Source organism: Hyla sarda, chromosome 5, assembly GCF_029499605.1.
Source record: "Hyla sarda isolate aHylSar1 chromosome 5, aHylSar1.hap1, whole genome shotgun sequence".
Lineage (NCBI taxonomy): Eukaryota > Metazoa > Chordata > Amphibia > Anura > Hylidae > Hyla > Hyla sarda.
The window spans coordinates 91,811,748-91,838,806 of NC_079193.1; the positions used below are offsets into that span (position 1 = coordinate 91,811,748).

The 27,059-nt window shown below is 41.9% G+C and overlaps 1 protein-coding gene across 3 annotated transcripts in view; it reads left to right on the forward strand.

The window, feature by feature from the left end:
* PLCL2 (phospholipase C like 2) overlaps nucleotides 1–27,059 on the forward strand; it is a 208,145-nt gene that overhangs the window by 136,629 nt on the left and 44,457 nt on the right. For all 3 annotated transcript variants that reach the window (XM_056519927.1, XM_056519928.1, XM_056519929.1), the window contains exon 5: nucleotides 24,700–24,775. In XM_056519927.1, the coding sequence (XP_056375902.1) occupies nucleotides 24,700–24,775 (76 nt within the window). The remainder of the gene's footprint in view (nucleotides 1–24,699; nucleotides 24,776–27,059) is intronic.

Genomic DNA, 27,059 nt, shown 5'->3' on the forward strand with positions numbered 1-27,059 from the left:
CATAGGTATAGGCAGTGTTACCCCCCCTTTCCCCATAGGTATAGGCCGAGTTACCCCCCATAGGCAGAGTTACCCCCCCCCCCCCTCTTCCCCATAGGTTATAGGCAAAGTAAAAAAAAAATTATGCTCACCTGATGTCCCACACAGCGATTTCCTCAGCAGCAGGGGCCCGTGTCTTCTCCCCTCCACAGTACAGGCGTCATCGGCGCCTGTACTGCGGGGGGGCAGAGGTAACTACTCCTCAGTGTAAGCTGTAGATGCAGCTCAGACAGAGGGAACTCCTTCTCCTGTATGTGTGTATCGCACATACCGGAGAAGGCAGCGCTGTCTGCTGGGGATCTAGGACGAGTGTCCCGGATCCTCAGTAGCGACGGCGGCGGGCCCTTAACCCAGCCGGGCCCTCGCACCCCCCTTGTGAGTGGCACCCGGGGCGGAAAGCCCCCCCCCCCTTGGTACACCACTGAGTGGCAATTTAAGAAAAAAAATGCCCCCCAAAAAAATCTGGGTGGAAATCTAGCCTAACTGTACTTTATATTGTTTCAGTGGATGGATGTGCCTGCTGATCTTGGGAGTGTGAGAGACGCACATTAGTTGTACCATCTTTTATTTGCCCAGCATATTTGACATAAACCCTAAATACTGGCGCTTCTGTCAGAAAGCCACTCTCTGCAAAATGTTTGAGATCTCCATTAAAAAAAGCATATTAGACTTTCTTCTGTGTCACCGATCTGCTCTCCCAAAGGCATAAAATGCCGTTATGATGTGTGCTTAATTGAGAGGGAGCTTCAAGTGCAAAATCCACATTATTACAGATGTAAAACTTAAAAAAAAGATAGAAGTGATCATGCTACAAGCCAAATTCCCCTCTGTACCAAGCCATTTATCTTTATTCTGTAATCTGTTTCAAAAAAGTAAAAAATAAAAGTGTATAATCCCAGTGGGGTAAATTTGCCTGAATTCTAAAATGATTTATTTGTCTTGATGTCGGGTACATATTGTATCAATCATGTAACAAATTATCATACAGAATTATTGAGTGATCTGCTTTTCTCTGTAGAAGATGTTTTACTGTCATTTTGTACTAGTATGAAATTGTAATACTCATAATTTTATACAATCTAATCCTGATCATTCCTGGGAGAGTAATTAATATCTTTTTTTTTTTTCTTTTTTTTACATTTTTTAGCTGTAAAACAGTCCCCGTAACTGTTTTCTCTCATATCTAATTCCTCTAGATATACTGGTTCATAGGGAAAAAAATATCTAAAGGGTTTGTCATTTAAAGGGAACTTTATACCATTTATAACTTGCACATATTGGGCCTCATTTACTAAGAGTGTCGGGTTTTTACTAGTCGAAAATGTTGTTTCAGACTTGCAGGATTCCTCTCTATTCACTATGGGGAAAAGTTGAGAACATTTTCTGACCAGCTTTTTCTAGGTGGAAATTTCCAGTCATTTGTGTATGGATCCCTGCCCAAACTGTATCCACTGGGTATATCTTACACAATAAGGTGGTCATGTCTTTTCTGTGTGGTGAAACTTTTTATATGTACCGTAAATATTATTCTTTCATAATAGAGCATTCATTTATTAAGTTTTGTCTAATATCTGGTAAAACGGACATACATTGTCCTTAAAGAGAGCTGAGTTATAGTCTTAAATTTACTTGTCTTTTTGGCTACATTATAGATTTGGATTAATCTTTTTCCTGTTTACTAAGATACTGGGGATAGTAGATTATATTTGGGAATTGTTGGATATCCAGATTGGATTGGAAGCTTTCCTGTCGGCTTGAAATTGATAGGTGGTGGCAGTGATACCTTTAAATTGGGTGTTTTTTATCATTATTTTCGGTCTAGTGTAGACAAATAGGGGGATATTTATCAAAACCTGTGCAGAGGTAAACTGGTAAACCAATCAGATTGCTTCTTTCATTTTCAAAAAGGCCTCTGAAAAATTAAAGAAGCAATCTGATTGGTTGCTATGGGCAACTGGTCAAGTTTTTCTCTGCACAGGTTTTGATTAATCTCCCCCCCCCCCCCCCCATAGTGATTTTATAGATAACCCTACCACCCACTTTTGTAGGTTCGTGACACAAAGGACTATGTTTCCCCCTTGTAGTGATCAGCAGGGGGTTAACATTTGGCTGATACATTCTATTTGTCTAAACTCCTGTGTTTAAGTGTTGGTTTTTTATGGTCCTGGGTGTGTTGCGGAGTGTTACTAGATCACTTGAAATAACACATCCAGAGAATTATTCTGACTGACATTATTTAGTTAGAAAAAAGTATTCCTAAGAATTCATGAAGGTGTTTATCTTGATGATAGGCTGAACTGGATGGATATATGTACTTTATATCTTTACAAACTGTGATTCCATAAACTTATTTTCTGCAGATTTGTTGCTGACATTTCTGCAGCAGAAATTAAGTTTATGGATTTAACATGCAAAAAATGGATTTCTGATGGGAGTTCTGGGCAAAACTGCTTTTATAAAAGGCATTGTTGGGAAGTCTACTTAAACAACAGTGTGGCCTTTTAAACCTGCACTTAAAACTTATATTCCTAGTAGTTAGTTTAGTATTTGCTTATTTGTGTTTGCTTTTAGATAAGATTACTAAAACTGCTTTAGGTAATGACAAATTTGAAAAGAAAATACAGTTCATTGCTTGCTGATGGAATAATGATAGCATGTGAATATGCTAGCTTATTTTATAGTGGGACTGTAAATGTTCTGATGGACAAAACTATTTACTGAAGATTATGTCACCAAAAAAAAAAAACTGATCAACCAAGGTGTGTGAAGTGTCATATGGTATCTGGCACCAGGACATATCCAGCAGAGCCTTTAAAATGTTGTAGGTTGCCAGGTAAAACCTCTATGGTTCAGACTTTCCAGCATATCCCACGGATGTTCAGTCTGGTTAATATCTGTTGAATTACGAGGCCAAGTCAATACCACAAACGTTTTGTCTTGTTTCTCAAATCATTCTTGAAATTTTATTTTACGGTGGCATTATAACTTTATACTGCTGAGAGAGGCCAATACTATTAGGGAAAATCAGTACCATCAATTTGGTCTGTAACAGTGTTTAGGTATTTGGTGCATGTTAAAGTAACATCCGCATGAATGGCAGGACCCAAAGTTTTGCAGCAGAACAATGTCCAGAGCACCACATTCCCTTCATTGGTTTGTTTTTCTGCCATAGTGCCTCCTGATGCCATCTCTTCCTCAGGTAAGCTTCACACAGACATATGGCCTCCACATGATAAAGAAGAAAATGCGATTCCTTAGACCAGGTCACCTTCCCGGTCCAGTTCCGATGCTCATGTACCTATTGTCAACTTGTATGGTACACCCCACCGAAACAGGACGTCCCCAGTGGTGCAGCTTCAGTGATTGACTTCAAGAACTCAAAATTTCTCTAAAATATATTTTTTTATGCATGATATTGATACATTTCTGGTTTAAAAGGAATCTTCTGTCCAATAAAATGTAGAAGTAGAAGAGGGGAGCAGGGACCTGTCAGATGGCAGCGGCAGGGCATAGGGACAGGTGAGTATGCTGTCTTTTTATTTTCAACACACCTGAGGCATTTACAAATAAACTCCCTGCCTGGAAAGCCCCTTTAATGTTTGGCTGATTGAAATCTATCTGTCACTCATATATATCACTGTATAGAGAACTGATTCCAGCCGATGGGAAAGGTGCTTTTAATACTATCTTGTAAGGCAGTGTACAATAAGAGAATCTACTAACAAGGCAAAGATCAATAATAACCTCATTACAGAATGGCTGAGGTTATGCTTTAGACAGGCTAAGTCAATTTATAATGAAGTGTAATTGACCTCTCCTGCCTTGTTAAAAGAAAGAAAAATACTAGCGGATGGATGTGGATTGGAAACAGAACTGCTGGGTGTAACTTGAAGTGTACAACAAATATGTCTCAGTATCGTGTGAACTTTGGAGACAGCTTGAAAAAATGTAACATTGTATCTGACACATTATCAAAGGAGCAATGAGCAGCATTTTGAAGACGATTATTCAATTATTCAAGGCTCTGCTGTGTGTTTTTTTATTTTTTTTGTAAACTCTGTTTATTGTTTTTTTTTCAATTTTAGAAAGAACAGCAATAAAAATATGTTTAACTACAATGCACAGGTGTAACATACATGAGTAGTGCAGTACCCACACAGTCTAGAAAGTAAAACACACAATAACTGGGCCATAATAGAGAGGTAAAAAATGACTTTGATATCAACCTCTCCAGAGCATCCAACCAGCCATGCACTCTGACAACACAAAGCCAACAAACTTGCACACAAACAGAAAGGCAAGTAGAACAAAATAAAACAAAACAGCACATAAACGAAAAGGAGGGAGAGGGGGGGGGGGGGGGAGGAGGGGGCCAGGAAAGACAAAGAAAAGGAAGAAGAAAGAAGACCTCCATACACATTTAAAACCCCAAGAAGCTCACTCCAGACCAGCTGAGAGACGAAGAGGACCAAGGGTATTACTAAGGGATCCCAGGGAGTACCATTCAGTGTGACGGAAAGGTAACACTATGGCATCAATTTGGGTTCTGGTATAGTGAGAAAACAGGAAAGTATTTCGCTCTCTGTGTCTTTCTGTGTCCAGTCTGTCCACCTCCAAGAAAGTCTTAAGTTATTCTACCACATCGGCTATGACCGTCATGGTAGTCTTTATCCAGTCACACGTAATTATGCGCGTGGCCACCAGGAGAATGACGTGGAGGAATTTTGGGTTAAATCATAGACCCACCTCCTCTGCAACAGAAAGATCAACAGACTGGAATAGAAGTGTCTGAGGAGTCAATGGAACCCGAACGGTCCAATACTTAGCTATATAGTCTACAACATCCCCCCAAAAGCTCTGCGACTTGGAACAGGACCAAATGCCATGATAAAAATTTGTGTCAGGTGTATTGTATCTTGGACAGGCAGTAAGTCTGTCCGCTAATGCAGAGGTAGTCGGGATATTTAAGCCCAAGTAGCCAAAGTGCATTAGCTTAAAAAACGTTTCTCGCCAGTGCTCATTGATGACATTAGCTCTCACTTTTGACCAACCCTCCAATATCCGTTCGCGTACGTCAGGATCCTGAGGAATTGACTCCCATTTAGTAAAATGTGTATGTTTGGAGACAATCATTAAAGCATCTATACAAAGCCAAAATAGATGCCTTCCTAGTTTGTGGACCCACCATGTCTTCAAAAGATGAGGAAAACAATTCGGAGGACGTGTTCCTGAGCCGAGAAGTGCAAAAAGAGAGAAGTTAAGACACTTGGAGAAAATGAGAAGGCGGCAGAGAGAAGTTAGTTAAAATTTCCTGCGGGCAGAGCCAACGTCTTTCCTCGGCATGCATCCCCTTGCTATGCCAAACCTCAAACAAGCTGTTCTCTCTGCCCTGGAGAAATTCCAAATGACACCAGAGATTGAGACGCCCAGATAGCAGAAAAGGTAGATCATAGGCCCTACGAACAGCTTTCCACGTTAAGATAGTGTCCCTAATTACTATCGAATGTTTTATATGGGTGCGAAGGCATGGGATGCGGGTATGGAGACAGGATACCAAATGCCAAGAAGTGAGATCCGCATCCAGAGAATAGTTGGAATGAAAACTAGACTCATGAGGCCAGTCCATGACATGTACAAAGAGACATGAGAGGTTATAGCTACGGAGGTTGGGAAAACCCACACCGCCATAAGCCCTGCTAAGCATCAGTTTTTGTAGGGCAATTCGCAGGCGCTTACCCGCCCATATAAAGCGTGTGAAGGCTGAGTTTAGAGTAGTCACATCCTTATGTTTCAATAAAACAGCCAGTGTTTGTAGCTGGTATAAGAGTAGAGGAAAGCTGATCATTTTGATCAAATGACATATGCCTAGGAAAGAGATTGGTAAATGATGCCAGCGACAAAGCTCATCCTGGATCTGCTTGAACAAAGGGGAATAATTCAAGGTGTAGAGGGAAGAGGGGTCTCTACCAATTTTTATACTTAAGTAAAGGATATGGGGCTTGACAAGATCCCCGGGTATGCCCAGGGTATTCCAGTAAGAGGTAGACCTTAGAGGGTCCCAGAAGGAGTAGTTCACTTTTAGTTGATTGATTTTATACCCAGAAAAGGTACCAAAATGAGCTAAAGTGGACATCAGGGGGGCATAATTGGCACTCGGATTGGCTAGGAATATCAAAACATCCTCCGCGAAAAGGGTACATTTTACCGTTTTGCACTGGATTGCAATGCTCTGATACAAATCAGAGTCCTCCAGATGACGGGTCAGAGGTTCTAGGGCCAGATTGAATAATAGAGGGGACAGGGTCATCCCTGTCACGTCGCTTTAAAAAGAGGGAAGGGGGGAGACAATATGCCTAAAGTGTGAATTTGTGCCTGGGGGAAGCATAAAGTCCCCCTAAAAATGTACGGAAAGGACCAGTAATTCCTACCTTGGGCAACACCATCCCGAGCCAGTCCCACCTGACATTATCAAATACCTTTTTGGCGTCAAGTGCCAGTAACAGTGGTTGTTCCCCAGGCTCGGGACGGTGCTGCACCCTATCCAGGACAGTTAACCTTAGACACTGCTGATCAATTGTATACAAAGCCTACCTGGGAAGGACCTATCAACGAGGACAGAAACACACTGAGGCGATCAGCAAGCATTTTAGACAAAGCATTTTAGACACTAGCTTAAAGGGATATTCCAGGATTTTTTTTATTTGACTATGCTACAGGGGCTGTAAAGTTAGTGTAGTTCATAATATAGTGTCTGTACCTGTATGTGACGGGTTTTCTCACAATTCTTCTGTGATTTTCACCCCACTATTTATTTTTACCAGCATACAAAATTACTGTTGTCTCAGATTTTTCCCAGGTTGCAATGCGGCTAAGACCTGACTCACTAGTCAGCTGATGACAGGGAGCCTGTCTGCTTCAATGGGTGGAGGGATCAATCTGCAACTAATGCAACAGCTGGAGGCACCCTGATTGAAAACCACACTGATTTGAATGGATGCAGCTGATTTATGTTTCAATGGGTGGGGTGGCTGATGTGTGGGAGGGAGGAAGATGGCATTGTGGGATTTGTAGCAAAAAAAAGAAAAGTCAATCAGGAAATACTAGTTCGCAAACAGTTAGCCACAGTGTTATGGTAATCTCACAACATAGCCATTTAGCCCCAAGACAAGCGCAAATCCTTCCTAAGCATGTCCATTACTGTCTGCCAGGTATGTACTAAAATCACCTTATGCTGGATAACCCCTTTAAGGTCTTGCTTAGTAAGGGGTATGGGACGGTAAGATTGGGGCAGGAGGGGATCATTGCCGGGCTTTAGAAGGAGCTTAATGATGGCTGTGTTTGAGTGCAAAGCCACAGAGCCAGATTTGCAGAAGATGGTTGAAGTAAGACGTTAATGGGGGCGTCACTTGATCAATCAAGACCTTATAATATTCACCGGAGAAACCATCAGGGCCCGGCGCTTTCGCATTATGGAGACCTTTAATGGTCCCGCGAACTTCGTCTTCAGTGAAATCCGCATTAAGAGCATCTCGGTGATCAGAGGACAGTGATATAATCTATGCGGAACCAGGAAGAATGACTGAGAAAAGTGGGTAAAATCTCTGCTATCTGGGTGCGTCAATCGCCAAGGGTCTTGGAGATCAGAGGACTCTAGAAAATTGGTGAACACCTTATCACTAGGTCTAGTATGTGTACGGTCTGCAGACCCCTCCTTCCTATCCTCTATCGTGACCGCTACAGCGTTCATGTCACCACCCACCACCTTGTAGGGATTAGTATCAGCTAAAATCATAGTCTCCAATGACTGAAAAAATGGCTTGTTATCCCCATGAGGAGCATAACAATTATACAGGCTATAATCTTGGCCCTCATAACATAAGTGTACCCACACCCATCGACCTTCGTTATCAACCTCCTGGGCTACCACTATACGCCCAAATTTTTTGTGTATAAAAATTAAGCCTTGCCCCCCTACCGCCGGTGCCCCGATAACAGGACCTACCCAGAGTTTGGACATGTGGGTCAGATCTTCAGCGGCTAGATGAGTCTCCTGGAGCATAATGTCACCTGGGTGTAGTCTTTTTCAGGTGACATAGGATTTGCATTCGCTTATTAGGAGAGCGGAGGCCCTTGACATTCCAAGAGTTCAAATGCATGGCTCCAGAGAAAAGGAAACGAGAGGGAGATAGAGAAGAGAAAAGAAAGAAAAAGAGATGAGAGGAGGGAGGGACGACAAACACACACCCACATAAACACTCACACTATTGGGGTCGGGAGAGGGAATCTAGTGGACCAGACAGCACCGTAAAAACCCAGGTACTAGACCCCACCAATTAGGGTCCGTAACTAGAGATGCAAAACACAAATGCAACAATAAACCGTATAATAAACACTCTGTGTACACGGACACTATAGAAGTGGCCTACACCGTGTTAGGGACTTCTCTTTTTTCTGCCGGCACAGAGAGCGCAGCCTCCCGGCGTATAGCAGGAGAAAAAAGGGGCAACATGGAACCCCCCAGAAGGCTCTTTATAAACACTCCCCACGTGGAATACAGGTACATAGGGAAACAGGCCCTCCCACCATACAAAGAATCCCAGGGCCCTGAAGCTGAGATGAAGAGCAACAATATCATGGCTATTCAACATAGGGTCCCGGGCAAGAGGACATAATGGAATGGCCCACATTAAACAAAATAAATCCCCTTAAAGACAAAAAAAAAACATTAAAGTACCCCCATCCCCCTGCCCAGTCACCCGGAGAAGGCTGCCATTTTCAAAGGCACAATAACGGCAGCTACATGAGGTAAATGGCAGATATCACCATTGTGTTCCAGGAAGCAGAACACCCCACAGGGCACAGTCCATCAGGAAACTTCAAGGTGGTAATAAGAAATCAGTAGACCTCACATTGGGAACTGGAACATCGGGGAGAGAAGGTGGAAGGGTCCTCTTGAGAGCGACGTGGGCTCCCTCTCATGCGGTCAGAGCAGATGGACTGTTGCATACAGAGGAAGTGCCATCATCATGGAAGATATGTAGAATAGCAGGGTATTGAAGTTGAAATTAAGTCTTGTGCCTGAACAGTTCAAAGCACACCCCACTGAAAGCTCTGCTCCTCTTTGCCACTGGTGCTGAAAAGTCCTCAAATAGCAAGACCTGACAGTCCCGGATCACTAGAGGAGTGGTGCGTCTCCGGAAAGCCCACAGTATGGCCTGACGGTCATTATAATCCAAAAGTTTAAAGATGACTTGGCAGGGCCGGTTTTGTTGTGAAGATGGGGAGGGTCTCATGGTGTGGTCTAGGCCCAAGGCGTCAGAAAGTTTCTTCTCACAAATAAGCTGGAGATCAAATGCCTTGACCTGTTCAGAGAGCCCCACTATGCGCAGGTTATTCCGGGTCCGAGTAGCGGTTCTCCAGGTCATCTAGTTTAGCCCAAAGGCTGGCATTCTCCTGCTGGAGATCAGAGACATGAGCAGACATATCAGCGTGCCCCCTTTCAAGTTTCTTAAAATCATTCTGGACCTCCGCTACTGTAGCTGTTGTGTGAGCAGGGTCAGACCGAAGTCTGCCAAAGGAAGATTGCAATGTTGCTTCCAGTGTCCTCTGTAAGTCTGGCACTATCTGGGCCATCACTTGAGCAGCCAGAGTCTTAAAATCAAAGAAAGGCTGACCCCCTTGAGCTGAGAAAACTGTAGGTGCTCCCTCAGGGTGGCCCTCTGGCAGAAGCTGGCAGAGTGGCATACTGAACTGAGGTGGCGCATGCGAGTCCCCAGGAGTGTAGGGGGACTGGACATGAGAGGGGATTAGAGACCCTTCCGCCGCCATCTTAGCACCAAAAGATTCAGGGAGGACTGTGGAGGGGGGAGGCCCCGCAATTACAGAGTCCACCTGCTGCTGTGGAGATGCTGGACATGTCCCAAGAGTTCTCTCAGGTAGGTCAGGGTGCGATCCCACCGGAAGCCAGGAGGAGGGATGAGAGGACTGGCTGGTTGCTTTCGCTTTTGCAGCGTGACAACGCTGTGTTGCCGCCAAGCGCTGGGAGGAGGCCGGGCGATCACCGTGCTGGCCCGGGGATTTCTGGCAGCTGTGGAGCAAATATCGCTCCATACAGATCGGCAGGGCCTAGGAGCAGGTACCCGAGCTGTGAGGCCGTTGGGGTGAGCAGGTGCCGGTGAGAGAAAAGCGTTAGGGGCCGAGAGGAGCGGGAGCTCTTTCAGCTGCATCTGTGCATGGCAGCGCCGATACCGGAAGTCGTCGGGTTTTTTTTTTTGCTAGTCTTATTTTTTATTCTCGATAAAGTGTAGGATAACTATATGCAGAAAACTGTAGAGGTAGAATATTAATAAATGAATTGGGTGATAGGCAGACTGACTGTTAGATAGATGCAATGATAAGACTGACGGGGTGGATAGAATTATAATTGTGCCTGTAAAGAGTGAGGTTTTAAATCATAATTTCACCTTAAATGCACTTTCCAACTAACCCTCTACTACATAAACTGGTTGGTAACATAATGTTTTCAACAGTTGGAAATGTGGCAAGAATATAATGCTAATGTACCAGAGACATGTATTCAGAGAGTGGGCTGTGTGACAATGACCAAAGTGGGTCCACGGCATGCTGGCCTGCAGGCCATGCATCTGCTTGCCTCATTTCAATATTCTGTAATACAGATAAACCTGTGCAAGAAAATAGGACCGGTCTCACCTTTATTGGACAATCTCTGTGACTTACATAGGAGCCTTATTAATGGGCCATTAATCTAATTTGAGGACATTGTGGGCATATATTTTAAAGATTTGTTGGTAAGCCACTGCCACCTACTTACAAGCATTTCTTTTAATAACATGAACAACTCCACCCTTTGGTCTTTGTTTATTACTCACAACACTGCCCCATCAGCTCAGGATAAATTGTTCTAGACATGAGTATTAGCCTAGCTAATGTTCACCAATAAGCCCAGCATCTATTGACTGATAAAAAGGGGTATTTCCATATCCAAAAGTTACACCATATCCACAGGATATCGATAAGAAGCTGATCGATGGGAGTCTGACCGTTGGGACCCCCACCATTCACGAGAACAAAGGTAAATTAAAATCTTCCTGAATGAATGGAGCGTACTGCACATGCCTAGTCTACAATGCAGTGGTTGGACCTTATCAGCTTGTTATCCCCTGTCATGTAGATATGGTATAACTGATGGAGATGGGAGAACTGTTTTAAAACATACCTGAACCTTCAAATAATAGTTTTTTTTTAGGATAAACTGTTGTGTGTGCACATTAAAAGTAGTACTATATTTAAACCATTATATACGATGTTCCCCATGCAATGGCCACACATACACCCCTATATTTAGTAGTACTGAAGACTGTAAGCTGTCAATCAAATGCTTTGGTACAATATTACACTTACCAAAGTTTTAGCGAAGTCTCTAAGTATTTTTCTGCCTCTCAATAGCCTCTGCCTCTCCCCTTTCAATACATTTATGTGGCATCTGTAACCAGATCCCTCAGTGAGCTTATCCATATCCATGTGTATATATATATATATATATATATATATATGTGTATATAAATATATATATATATATATATATATATATATATAAACAAACAACAAAAAACGTGGTCTCAAATGGCTGGAGGTGCTCAACCCCAAATGCGGTTGTGCATTTATACTGGGGGAGCAGATCCTGCCCTTGTAGTCCGTTGCTAGGGGCGATCCCCAGCATAAAAATGCATACAATGGAGGATGCCTGCAGCGGACTACAATTGCCACAATAGAATCCTACACCAGATAAACAATGTGGATGTGTAGCAATAAGAATAAGGCAATACAGGAATGACATTGACTATCCCTCAACACTGATGTTAAAATTGAGACATTCGCCAGTGTATCCTTATATGAAGGACACACCAGAGCCCGCACACCAACGCCAAGGTTTCTCAAATTGGCGCGGGACCTACGCTAATCCTACCTGTGCTTGATAAGCAAAACAGGGGCCAGTGGGCAATTACGGCAGCATTCGGTCGACTCACAACTTCAATATATATATGTATGTATATGTATTTGTAATGAACGTTAATTTCCATGAGTCGTGTTATGTTCATCGGCTAAAAGAAAAATTCTAAACTGTTCTCTTTCAGTGATCAGTAATATATGAATGGAAATGTTTTTGTCATTTGTGCCAGTAATTGCAGACGTACATTAGCATTCTCTTTTGCATAATTGTTGTAAATGAAGAGTAAGCTTTGCTTTCATGTCAACCCAGAATTAACCATGTGCTGGATATTCCTTTCCCAATTTTTTTCAATAGATAGAAATTTCTAAATTACAGATCAGATTTGGTTAGCAAAAGTAAAAGCTAACCTAACATGCTGCAGTTTCATTACCATTTTGTACTTACTTTCTGGTTCCTTTTATTTGCAGTAAATAAAAAATGTTGATGCTTCCTGGAAAGTCCTAACAAGCTGCTGTTACTAATCTATCTCTCTCTTCTCTTCTTATGTGTTTCATTGACTTTGAGCCCATGTTCATCTTCTTGTGCCATAAGTTTGATTAATCAGAAAATGATTGAGGAAAAATGGTATCAAAATTGCCAGTTATGGCAGGAATAGCTGACTGTCTTATGTGTATGGAGGTTTTCTGACTCTCTTACAACATATAATGTTCCTGAGAGAAAGCTAGGTCATGTTGTATTTCAACTACCCGATCCAATAAAAAGTCAGCAGCTTACCCGTCCTCTCTCCATTCAGAATACATGAACTCTTAACCAATCTGAAAATTCTTGTGTATGGGGGGGAAGGAAGAGGGAACTGTTTGTTTGTCCAACAGCTATTACTTGTGTATGGGTACCTTTATTTATACCTTAAAGGGGTATTCCGAGCAAAAACAGCTTATCCCCTATCAAAAGGATAGGGGATGGATAAGATGTCTGATCGCTGGGACCCCCCGCGGTCTCCCTGCCGCTGCCCGCATTCTATGCATAGCTGCGTCTGAAGTTTCGGAAACCTCCGAGTTTCCGAGACGGGGATGTGACGTCACGCCACGCCCCCTCCATTCATTTCTATGGGAGGGGGCATAACGGCCACAACGCCCCTCCCATAAACATGAATGGAGGGGGCGTGGTGTGACATCACATCCCCGTCTTGGAAGCCAGGAGGTTTCCGAAACTTCAGACGCAGCTACGCATAGAATGCGGGCTGCTGCAGGGAGATTGCAGGGGGTCCCAGCGGCGGGCCCCCCGCGATCAGACATCTTATCCCCTATCCTTTTGATAGGGGATAAGAAGTTTTTGCCCGGAATACCCCTTTAAAAGTGTTATCTATTTATGGCCACTAGATGAAGGCCCTGGGCATGGAAATCCCGCCTCTTACTAGGTGTGTATAAACTTGTCAAGCTGAGCCAGGTGGGGAAAAGGTAGGGAGACCACCCAGATAGACCTTCACCCCATGTCCCAGCTCTATTTACTAAACTGTTTCAGAATAAAACATGAACGTTTGTGTTTTAAACTTAGTGTTACACTGTTGCTGTTGTTGGAGAAGCTTTGTAAGCCCCCACATACTGAATTCATGAGGATGGTTATCCACTGATGGTAGAAGAGTTTCCTAGAGAGCCTCCACCTATAAGTTATATGTTGTGGATGGTGATCCACCAAATCTCAATAATACTTTGATAGCACAGTGACACCTATTTAAAGAGTACCTGTCACCAAACTAAACATTTAATATATTGTTCCTTATGTAATTATAAGACACTTTGCAATTTACTTGCTGTTTGTGATTGAAAAAAAAATGGCCACTAGGTGGCTCTGTTCTGTTCCCTGCCGCAAGTCAAACAGTTAGTTTGGTCTCCTCCCGGCTTGGCAGGAGACCAAACTCAGGAAGTGCAGGGCATGGCGAGGCACAGCTCTCACGGGCTTCAGTTACGTCACATCAGCTGGGGAACACCCACTTTCTCCTGCCAGTAGCGCACACAATGTGAGCAAGGGGAAAGGTGTGATACACAGCTTTTTTAAAGCTCGGAAATTTTTTTTTAAGGGCAGGAAGGGTGTTAGGAGTAGTTAGGGAATATAGTCTGAGTTAGTTTAGAAAATATGGTTTGATGACATGTAGTCTTTAAAGGGGTACCCCGTCGCTTAGACATCTTATCCCCTATCCAAAGGATAGGGGATAAGATGCCTGATCGTGGAGGTCCCGCTGCTGGGGACCCCCGTGATCTTGTACGCGGCACTCCAGTTAAAATCAGTCCCCGGAGCATGTTCGCTCCGGGTCTGATTACCGGCGACCACGGGGCAGGCGGCGTGTGACGTCATGCCTCCGCCCTGTGTGACATTACGCTCCGCCCCTCAATGCAAGCCTATGGGAGGGGGCGTGACAGCTGATTTTAACTGGGGTGCTGCGTGCAAGATCACGGGGGTCCCCAGCGCCGGGACCCCCGCGATCAGGCATCTTATCCCCTATCTTTTGGATAGGGGATAAGATGTCTAAGTGCCGGAGTACCCCTTTAATCTGTTCCAGTCACCAAGTTATTTTATTGTGTGCAAGGTTAAAGCGTACCTGCCAGATGCAGCAAATTTTTTTTTTACTGCGTACCTAATTCTGACCATGTACATCAAAAATGGTGTGCATTTACCTCTCAGTATTTAAAGGGGTTATCCCAGAAAAAAACTTTTCTTTTTTTATATATATCAACTGGTTCCAGAAAGTTAAACAGATTTGTAAATGACTTCTATTAATTTTTTTTTTATCCTTTCAGTACGTATGAGCTGCTGTAGTTGAGTTGTTCTTTTCTGTCTAAGTGCTCTCTGATGACATCTGTCTCAGAAACCGTCCTGAGTAGAAGCAAAACCCCATAGCAAACCTCTTCTACTCTGTGCAGTTCCCGAGACAAGCAGATATGTCAGCAGAGAGCACTGCTATCAGGCAGAAAAGAACAACTCAACTTCAGCAGCTAATAATTATTGGAAGAATTAAGATTTTTTAATAGAAGTAATGTACAAATCTGTTTAACTTTCTGGAGCCAGTTGATCTAAAAAAATAATTTTTTCCTAGAATACCCTTTTAATGCTGCGCATAGTTCAGACAGCATAAATCTCCTGACAGACTTCATTTAATTCTGTGTGCACTCAAGAATAGAGATACGTAGATCAGAATTTTATTTTTCCTGCAGATACAGTATGTATGATAGTTATGTGCTGTGTTGGCTGAAACAAAAGTGAATTTGTGGAAGTGAAAATGTTCTTTGGTTAGTGTCTAAAATGCAAAAATCCTAAAAATCTCTACTTCTTCAAGAGAATTACATTTAGATTTCGCAATTTTGTGACAATAACCGGCAAATACAATAAAAGAGAAGACATACTACATTTCCATTATGCCCCCAACTGTATGTCTAGAACTACTGGTGTATAGCACAGATATAGCCATCTATGGGAAAAAATGTAATTGGAGGGAGCTTATCTTAGCATTCGGAGATGTATATAACAACTGTGACTGTTTTTACATTAGGCATGTGTCTTTTGGCTATAATATAAAACTTTGTAAATCTAGTACAACCTACAATGTACAGATGATCTGTCATTTTTTTAATCATTAAATTAGTCTCATCTCTTGATGTTATATTGTTTTATATAACATTGTTGTTGTTTTTTTGTTCTTTTTTTTTTTTGCTTTTTATTAAAACTTTATCCATTACTTTACTTATTAGCACATACAAACAAATATTTGTTTGTTAGCATGTATATTTTTTATTCTTTCTCCCTTTCTATACTATGCATGGTTAAAGGGGTAGTCCAGTGGTGAAAAACTTATCCCCTATCCTAAGGATAGGGGATAAGTTTGAGATCGCGGGGGGTCCAACTGCTGGGGCCCCCTGCGATCTCTCTGTACAGGACCCCGGCTCTCCGGCCAGATAGCGGGTGTCGACCCCCGCACGAAGCGGCGGCCCACACGCCCCTCAATACATCTCTATGGAAGAGCCGGAGATTGCTGAAGGCAGCGCTTCGGCTCTGCCATAGAGTTGTATTGAGGGGGCGTGTCGGCCGCCGCTTCGTGCGGAGGTCGACACGCCCCCTTCCCGCGGGCTCTCGGGGCTCCGTACAGGAGATCGCAGGGGGCCCCAGCGGTCGGACCCCCCGCGATCTGCAACTTATCCCCTATCCTTAAGATAGGGGATAAGTTGTTCACCACTGAGTCACCACTGGACTACTCCTTTAAACTGTATTTTTTAGATCTTTGTTGAACCTGTGACCCTCCAGCTGTACTAAAAGTCCTAGTTTTTCAACTGCTGAAGGGCCACATGTTGGGATACATTGTTTTTAGGGTAAAATATTCTTAGATTACTATATAAAGTATAACCATCTGACTGCTTGATAAGTCCTTTTTGGAGTAATAACTTCTATAATATTCTATGAAAACAACAGGTCTGCTAAAAAATACTATCGAAGCATCTAACATATTGTGCCCAACATTGAAGAACTTGTAAAGCGGGGCTTGGATTTCGGAAATGTGCACTTCTGAACCCTATTATTCTTAGAGAATCTCTAGGCCTGTATAGCAGCCTTGTACTGTTGATTTTTGCATCGCTAAGCTGTAAAGCCTTGTTCTCATTACGTGATCTAACGACATCTTATATGTAACCTGTACATGACAATAGCAAGTCAACAAATCTAAATATGCCATTACAGCGTCATTTATGCAAATGAGGAATTTCTTGTTTAAGTCAATGTGGTTAACCATACACCCACATACCTTTAAAAGTATAAGTGGGCTGTGAATGACTTAATAGTTTGCATCATGGGAAAATATGAGCTTTAATAGTTTAAAAATCATAGAGAAATGTGTTTACACAGTGTTTTGTGTGCAAAATGTCAGAGAAGAGCATCTACTTCATATAGCTTTATCTCTTAGTGCTCATAATGTTCGGCAGCTTTCAAGGTTGCAGCGTGGGCACTGCTAAAGCTTTTTCTTTTTTTTTTTGTACTGAAGACGTTTTGGCAGAGTATTTTCAAGGACAGATCTATTACTCACTGTGCACTTGGCATTCTTGAATGGCTCCATACATTGTTACCAATAGGAAGTAATTCATTATTATTGTTGTTTTATGATGTAAATTGCTAATACTGGTAGTTTCATGGGATATTTGTAGGCTGTCTGCTCTGTGCCCCGTCCCACCAAAATCATGGTTTTTCAGTACATGAAAATGACCTGTTTGGTGCACAGGGGGCATTTCCAAATCTCTTTGTGCATGGTGATGTCGGCCAGCAGCTACCTATTAATTCCTCAGCATAGGGGAGGAAGCATTTATAGGAAGATGCCAGACGGACGGCACAGTGCACAGGGAGCTTGGAAACACCCCTTGTGCAGAGGAAACAGAGGGGGGACTGGTAAGTATCAGTGTCATAGGGGATAAGATGCCTGATCGTGGGGTCCCGTCGCTGGGGACCCTTGTGAACTTGCACACCGCACCATGTTAGAATCAGTCCCCGGAGCATGTTCACTCCGGGTCTGATTACTGTCGATCACGGGGACGGAGCATTGTGACGTCACGGCTCCGCCCCCGTGTGATGTCACGCTCCGTCCCCTCAATGCAAGCCTATGGGAGGGGGCGTGACAGCACACGGGGTGGAGCTGTGACATCACAATGCTCCGTCCCCGTGATCGACAGTAATCAGACCCGGAGCGAACGCACTCCGGGGACTGATTCTAACGGGGTGCGGCGTGCAAGATCACGGGGGTCCCCAGCGGCTGGATCGCGGGGGTCCCGCCGCTGGGGACCCCCGTGATCTTGCACGCCGCACCCCGTTAGAATCAGTCCCCGGAGTGCGTTCGCTCCAGGTCTGATTACTGTCGATCACGGGGACGGAGCATTGTGACGTCACGGCTCCGCCCCCGTGTGATGTCACGCTCCGCCCCCTCAATGCAAGCCTATGGGAGGGGGCGTGACAGCACACGGGGTGGAGCTGTGACATCACAATCCTCCGTCCCCGTGATCGACAGTTATCAGACCCGGAGCGAACGCACTCCGGGGACTGATTCTAACGGGGTGCGGCGTGCAAGATCACGGGGGTCCCCAGCGGCGGGACCCCCGCGATCCAGCATCTTATCCCCTATCCTTTGGATAGGGGATAAGATGTCTAAGCACCAGAGTACCCCTTTAAGGATAATTTTATTTTTACGTTTTAGTTTTTTCTTCCTTGCCTTCTAAAAATCATAACTCTCTTATATTTTCATCCAGAGACTAGTATTAGGGCTTGTTTTTTGCATGACCAGTTATCCTTTGTAGTGACATCACTAATTTTACCATAAAATGTATGGCACAACCAAAAAAAATACTATTTGTGTGGGGAAATTGAAATTAAAAGAAAACAGCAATTTTGCAAATTTTGGAAGGTTTTGTTTTCATGCTGTACACTTTACAGTAAAATAGATATGTTTTCTTTATTCTATGTGTCAGTACGATTTAAAATGATACCCATGATTACATACTTTACTATTTATTGTACCGCTTAAAAAAAAATTTGCAAACTTTTAAACCAAATTAGTGCATTTCAAATCCCTCTATTTTGCTGACCTTTAACTTTTAAATCTTTGCATATAAGTGGCGGTACAAGGGTAAATTTTTTTGCGATGTGATCTGTACATTTTTTTATACCTTATTTGCATATATAAAACTTTTAATACATTTTGTATCAAATATTTTTTTTAATAAAATGTTATAAAAAAGCATCAATTTTGGATTATTTTTTTTTTTTTACACTCACGCCATTCACCGTACGGGATAATTAATATTATTTTTAATAGTTTGGATATTTACTCACGCGGCTATACAAAATATGTTTCTTAAAAAAAATTGACACTTTTTTGGGGGTAAAATTGGGAAAAAGGGACAATTTACATTTTTATTGGGGGAGGGGATTTTTCTAATTTTTTTACTTTAATTTTTTCTTTTTTTTCTTTTATTTTTACACTTTAATAGTCCCCATAGGTGACTATTTATAGCAATCATTTGATTGCTAATACGGTTCAGTGCTATGCATATAACATAGCACTGATCAGTGTTATCGGCTATCTTCTGCTCTGGTCTGCTCAATCTCAGACCAGAGCAGAAGATGCCGAGAGACGGACGGAGGCAGGTGAGGGGACCTCTGTCCTCCATTAAAGATGATTGGATTGCCGCAGCAGCGCAGCGGGAGATCTGATCATGCATTTTTCTGACCGCACTCCCACAGATGCCGTGATCTGTATTGATCACGGCATCTGAGGGGTTAATGGCAGACATCCGCGCGATCGGGGATGTCAGCCATTGCCGGCGGGTCCCTGGCTGCTATCATCAGGCGGGAACTGCCGTGCTCACGGTCATGTACAGGACGTAAAAGTACGTCCTGGCGCGTTAAGTACCACCACACCAGGATGTACATGTATGTCATGCGTCGTTAAGGGGTTAAAGGAATTCCGTTAAACAGCAGTTAGGGGATGGAGACACATGGTACCATTCATATATCTGTCTGTGCTTCCATAACATAGACACATACTTTTATTCTCTGGAAGCCAAGCCCTGTTTCCAAATCGTACACCTGCACACAATTTGTATGCACAGTGCAGGAAGAAGATTTGGAAAAAGTTGAGGTGAGATTCATCAAAAATTGTGTAGAGGAAGAGTGGGGCAGTTGCCCACACTAACCAATCAGATCGCTTCCTTCATTTTTCAGTGGTCTCTTTAAAAATAAATGAAGCAATCCAATTGGTTGTTATGGGCAGCTGCACCACTCTTCCTCTACACATGTTTTGATAAATCTCCCCCTAGGTTTCCAGTTGATTGTCAGTCAAGTAGGAAGAGGGATAGAAGGGGCCCAGGAGGCATTTCATGGAGGGGGACTAGAGGCATTGGGAGCTTGGGAACACCTCTTTGACATTTGTCGGCAGAGATTAAAAGTATTTTTAATTGTATAGTAAATCAAGTTTATTAATACCCAAAAATCCCAAAGTATCCCATAAAAAAACACATGGAAAATAGTTTTTCAGGTTTAAAGGGGTACTCCTGTGGAAAACTTTTTAAATCAACTGGTACCAGAAAGTTAAACAGATGTTTAAATCACTTCTATTAAAACATCTTAATCCTTCCAGTACTTTTTAGGGGCTGTATACTAAAGAGAAATCCCAAAAAAGAAATGCATTTCCTCTGATGTCATTACCACAGTGCTCTCTGCTGACCTCTGCTGTCTATTTTAGGAACTGTCCAGAGCAGCATATGTTTGCTATGGGGATTTGGACAGTTCCTAAAATGGACAGCAGAGGTCAGCAGAGAGCACTGTGGTCATGACATCAGAGGAAATGCATTTCTATTTTGGATTTCTCTTTAGTATACAGCCCCTAAAAAGTACTGGAAGGATTAAGATTTTTTTAATAGAAGTAATATACAAATCTGTTTAACCTTCTGGTACCAGTTGATTTAAAAAAAAAAAAAAAAAAAGTTTTCCACGGGAGTACCCCTTTAACCTCTTAAGGACCCATGACGTATGCATACGTCATGAGTCCCGGTCCTGCGACATAACGCGGGGTCACACGGTGACCCCGCATCATATCGCGGCGGGCCCGGCGTCATAGTGAAGCCGGGACCCGCCTCTAATAGCGCGCGGCACTGATCGCTGTGCCGCGCGCTATTAACCCTTTAGCCGCGCGCTCAAAGCTGAGCCGCGCGGCTAAAAACGAAAGTAAAAGTGCCCGGCTAGCTCAGGGAGCTGTTCGGGATCGCCGCGGTATAATCGCGGCATCCCGAACAGCTGTAGCACAGGAGGAGGTCTTCTTACCTTCTCCTGTGCTGTCCGATCGCCGAATGAATGCTTCAAGCCTGAGATCCAGGCTTGAGCATTCAATCGCCGAAAACACTGATTGATCCATTCCTATGGAGATGGATCAATCAGTGTAAAAGATCAGTAAATGCAATGTTATAGCCCCTTATGGGAGCTATAATGTTGCATAAGAAAAGTGTAAAAAAATTACAATTATCCCTTCCCCTACAATTTCAATTATCCCTTCCCCTAATAAAAGTTTGAATCACCCGGCATTTCCAAAAATAAAAAAAACATTATGTAAATAATAATAAAAATAAACATATGTGGTATCGCCGCATGCGGAAATGTCCGATTTATAAAAATATACCGCTTTTTAAACCGCTCGTTCAATGGCGTACGCGCAAAAAAATTCCAAAGTCCAAAATAGCGCATTTTTGATCACTTTTTATACCACAAAAAAGTGAATAAAAAGTGATCAAAAAGTCTGATCAGAACAAAAATGGTACCGCTAAAAACTTCAGATGACGGCGCAAAAAATGAGCCCTCAAAGCGCCCTGAACACAGAAAAATAAAAAAGTTATAGGGGTCAAAAGATGACCATTTTAAACGTATAAATTTTCCTGCATGTATTCATGATTTTTTTCGGAAGTGATACAAATTCAAACCTATACATGTAGGGTATCATTTTAACCGTATGGACCTACAGAATAAAGATAAGGTATCATTTTTGACAAAAAATGTACTGCGTAAAAATAGAAGCCCCCAAAACTTACAAAATAGTGTTTTTTCATCAATTTTGTCGCACATTGATTTTTTTTCCCGTTTCACCGTAGATTTTTGGGTAAAATGACTAATGTCATTACAAAGTAGAATTAGTGACGCAAAAATTAAGCCATTACATATAATTTTAGGTGAAAATTTTTAAGAGTTATGATTTTTTAAAGTTAAGGAGGAAAAATTGAAAATGAAAAAACGGAAAAAGCCCGGGTCCTTAAGGGGTTAAACACAAGGCCGCAACATAACAAAATGTGAAAAAAGGGTCTGTAAACTTTCTGAATCCACTGTATACTGCCCTTCATACTATACGCTCCTGCTTTAATAATACTCTTCTTATCAATAGCATCCTCACCTTTACAATCTTCATAAAGGATTTTAATGCCACCATGTAGTATGGCTTATGCATACCTCTTCCTGGATCACCTCTTGGCACTAGACATCTGTAATCGGCTTCTGCAGGAGGCTTTATGTCATGGATTAAACTTGACAGCAATGAGCATCAGGTGCAGTAGAAATATGTCTGGAAAGATAAGCCATTAAGACTTTTGGCTTGTAAAAGAAGCAATGAATTCACTGGAAAATATAGTCGGCATTTCCAGAGTATACAGATTTGGCATAGGAATGCGTTATGTATTTCTCCCCAGAACCTTTGTTAGGGGGTTGGTATTTTATGACTGTGGTTTCAAAAAGGACAGTTATGGACAATGTTTAATTGTCTTTTAGCCGTGTAAAACTAAAGTGATAATTGATATGACATTTTATAGTGTATATTTACAATAGACTCTCTTTGGAAAACCCAACATAGCACAGATGGTGGTCATGTAGATACTCTCCTTTACAAATGTATGATGCACTGGGTTAAAAGGGGTACTCTGCTGCCCCATTGCTCGGAACATTTTTAGTCCGAATGCTTGGAGCTGGGGTCATGACGTCACGACCAAGCTCTCTCATGACGTCACACCACGCCCCCTCAATGCAAGTCTATGGGAGGGGGCGTGGTCGCCACGCCCCCTCCCATAGACTTGCATTGAGGGGGCGTGGTGTGTCATCTCGAGGGCGTGGTCGTGACATCACGACCCCAGCCGCCGGCACCCAGCATTCTAAATGAACGATGGGTGCTGCACAGAGTTTGCAGGGGGTCCCAGCTGTGGGACCCCCAGGATCAGACATCTTATTTCCTATCCATTGGACAGGGGATAAGATATCGAGGGACCTTTAACTGTTGGATTAGCATGAAGCATGTTCTTTCCTCATAATACATAAGACCACCTTTATGTAACACCTGCATTATGGCAGGTGCCAGGATAAATGCAAAGTTTGCTACATCTGTAGATCTGGGTAGAGACAAAGGCCAAAATGTCTGAAGAAGACATTGTTCATGATTTGACCCAAGTTATGACTTCCCTGTTTAGAAACCTTTTCTATTTGTTTGGTTAAAGAATTTTAAAGCTATGTTCATACACAGTGTTGTTGGCACTTTTTAGAGTTGTTTTACTGGCCAATAAAGGCTGAAAAAAGGGACCAAAGCCTGCAGCATTTCTGCCCTAGCTAAGTGAATGAGTCAAAATACCAGGCATAGGCACTATCCTTGGTAAAAAATTGAGGGAACCCGGTGAATACATTTTTTCCCCGAGGATTCCCCAAATATATGTCTCCACACATTACTGGTTTTCTTCAGTAACCCTCAGTTAGGCACCAGAGATGAGCGAATTTACAGTAATTCGATTTTTCACGAACTTCTCGGCTCGGCAGTTAATGACTTTATCCTGCATAAATTAGTTCAGCTTTCATGTTCTCTGGTGGGCTGGAAAAGGTGGATACAGTCCTAGGAGAGAGTCTCCAGCTCACCGGAGCACCTGAAACCTGAACTAATTTATGCAGGCCAAAGTCAGCAAACGCCGAGCCGAGAAGTTCGTGGCGAATCGAATCACTGTAAATTTGCTCATCTCTATTAGGCACCCCACCCCACCCCCCTATATTAATTCCAGTTAGTTATAAAAATTTCAAGACTAGTACATGTTTATTTGTTATAATTTATGTTTGGTAACAATATACATATATATATATATATATATATATATATATATATATATATATATAATCCAAAAATAAGCAGTACATCAAGAAAGATGAAGGTCTGTAGGCAGGGTGCACACATGCTGGAGCCACGGTCCTCTGGTTCCTTAGTAATAGTAGTAGTAATATGCAGCACACCGGAATGTAATGCAAAGTGCTTTATTCCATGTAGTACAAAAGCGACGTTTCGCCGGCCTCACGCTGGCGTGAGGCCGGCGAAACGTCGCTTTTGTACTACATGGAATAAAGCACTTTGCATTACATTCCGGTGTGCTGCATATTACTACTACTATATATATATATATATATAATATATATATAATTATATATAAAATTATATTTATGTATATTATAAATGTCTGCATAGTAACATATTATCAGATGTGTTAGGCTCCATGTGCACAACAATATTGTCCTGTGGACATAACTGCTGGGAACACTGTTCCATATTGCTTGCTATTTCTTGGACCATGTTCCCCCCTGGGAAGAATACAGTCATAGATATGGTCAGTACAATATACTTTGCATTCCCTCATTGATATGCTATGCCTCCCCGTCCATTATCTGCATGCATGAGCCCTTACTGTAAATCAAGACATTTTGTCTGCACGTCACGTTCTGGAGCAGCAAAAAGGAGAGTTACCAAAGCTTCACGGTCAGTTAAAATCCTCATCTATACTGTAGCCTACTGCATAAAGTGTACCCGCTAGATAGACATGTTTTCTGGTGGGTTCGTGTGCACCAGAAGGAGAATAAACACACAAAGCTTTATTTAAAACTTTAAAAACAGCACCAAGGCAAGAAACGGCTATTGATGAATGCCACTTGTAAACATTTTATTTGAACAAAGCTATATCCATTATTCATAAAGAAGCTAAAAATATGCCTCCCGACATCCCCTTTGTTGCTAAGGAATAATCCTCACAAAATACCTTTCAATCATCTGTACGCATGTGGTGTATATTTTTATGCTTTATATTTGACATTATGTAACGCTTAATCCACAGATAATCCAAAGCAGCAAGGCTCTAATTGAGAATGCGGATGCTGTTTATGAGAGGATAGTACAGTGCCAGAAGACTGGTAAGTCAAATCGTTAGATCCACTGACTTTTACTATCTTGGTCTTATATTGATAATAATGTTGCTTTGGAAACTATGGACACATTGCACCATCATAGACTATTAAATGTTAGGGCACGACGGAAACGTATTTCTTGTTTGAAACATCACTTGAAATAGTTAAATGGCATTATTAACTTGCAGACAACTCGAGGACCTGGGAAGGAGTGATATCTAATGCTATTGACCTTTATTAATTATTAGATTCTCTGGTCTTTTAAAATTGTCTTTATGTCTTTAAAGGGGTACTTTTTTTGTTTGTTTGTTTTTTTTTTTTTTAAATCAACTGGTGCCAGACAGGTAAACAGATTTGTAAATTACTTCTATTAAAAAAAATCTTAATCCTTCCAGTACTTATTAGCTGCTGAATACTACAGAGAAAATGATTTTCTTTTTGGAACACAGATCTCTCTGCTGACATCACTGGCACAGTGCTCTCTGCTGACATCTCTGTCCATTTTAAGAACTGTCCAGAGTAGGAGAAAATCCCCATAGCAAACATATGCTGCTCTGGACAGTTCCTAAAATGGACAGAGATGTCAGCAGAGAGCACTGTGCTCATGATGTCAGCAGAAAGCATTGTGTTCCAAAAAGAAAATAATTTCCTCTGTAGTATTCAGCAGCTAATAAGTACTGGAAGGATTAAGATTTTTTTTTTTTAATAGAAGTAATTTACAAATCTGTTGAATTTTCTGGCACCAGTTGATTAATAAAAAAAAAAAGTTTTCCACCGGAGTACTCCTTTAATTCAGCGCCAGTAGTGATGATCCATTGTAGTCACTTAAGATTAGTCTCTGAGCTAGGATCTCTGAGCTGATGTTTTTATGGTTGTTCATATATGCATGTCCATAATGCAGGGCATGTAAGCCATTTGAAAAATATGTGTAATTACTGCCTAATGCCCAATTGATAATATATTGTTAAAAAAAAAATATATATATATATATATATTATATATATATATATATTTATATACCGTATATATAGAATGATTTGTTTTGTACACAACAACGATGTAAGCCAAAAATTAATATTTACTTTTGAACCTGTCAGCCTCTTTATGCTGCACTCCAAGGGCAGTGGTGACAGACACTTTTATCAGCAGCCTGTGACTTATGGGTGAATATACAGTGATTTTGGTGAAATCTAAGTTTAAAAGGTTTGTCAGGGACATAACATTTTTTTCTATTTTGCTGGCGATGGTGTAAAAATTAAATAAATATATCCCATACTCAACTCTGCCGATCTACCTGGTCTGGTGTTATCCGGTCCTTGTTCCTCCCTACTTCTGGGACAAGCCACCTGAGCAGGAACTGTATGCTCAGCCAATCACTGGCCACAGCAGTTTCCTACCTCAGTCATTGATTGGCTGATCAGGCGGATCCTGCTGAGCTGGTGCATCTCAGAAGCAGGAAGTAGTGGTCAAAAAAAAAAAAAAAAAAGGGCAAGGTGACTTGGAGGTGCAGGGGTTTGGAAGAATTACCTAGTTTTGTATTTTTATACCACCTCCAGCTAAATATAAAAAAAACATATGACCCCACACAGCCCGTTTAATCATTGCAGCGCAATACCATCGTTATGAGGCAGGAGACCAAAGTATTCATGGGATGTAGTCAAATTCTTGACCAATACACCGCCGATGGCCCGCTTTCCCCCATTGCATAGTAATGTTAAAAATCCTTTTACTAAATGATTGGCTGAATAATCAGGATTACGGTCAGGAACTCATAATGGACCTGATGACATCATGTTCATGCAGATACTGCATAGAAAAATATAACTTAAATGCAATAATAATTTTTGTTTAACGAATTAATGTCCACTCCTGAGAAGGTGTAATTGTAAGTGATCATCATATCTCTCCGGGTCCAATGTAACACGTGGCTAGCATTACATATGCACTATCCAAAAAAGTAGTCAAATAGCTACTTAAGAGGAGTAAATGGGAAATCTGATTAACAACATAAATATTTGTAGCAGCCTCGCTGGTAGAATTTGCCAAAAATCAATGACCTAATTGACTATCCATCTCTTCCTTCCACTTTAATCTCTCAGCTGCAGTTACATAACTCGTATTTACATGAATAATAAGAAGGCAAGGTTTAGAACATAACATAATGGATCTGGAAACTGGATACAGACATTTGGTCTCTTTCTCTAATAGAGGAATATTAGATTTTATTTTTTATTATAAATTGGTTTGCTAGGCTTTCATATGCACACAGAGGGAAATGTATCAACACCTG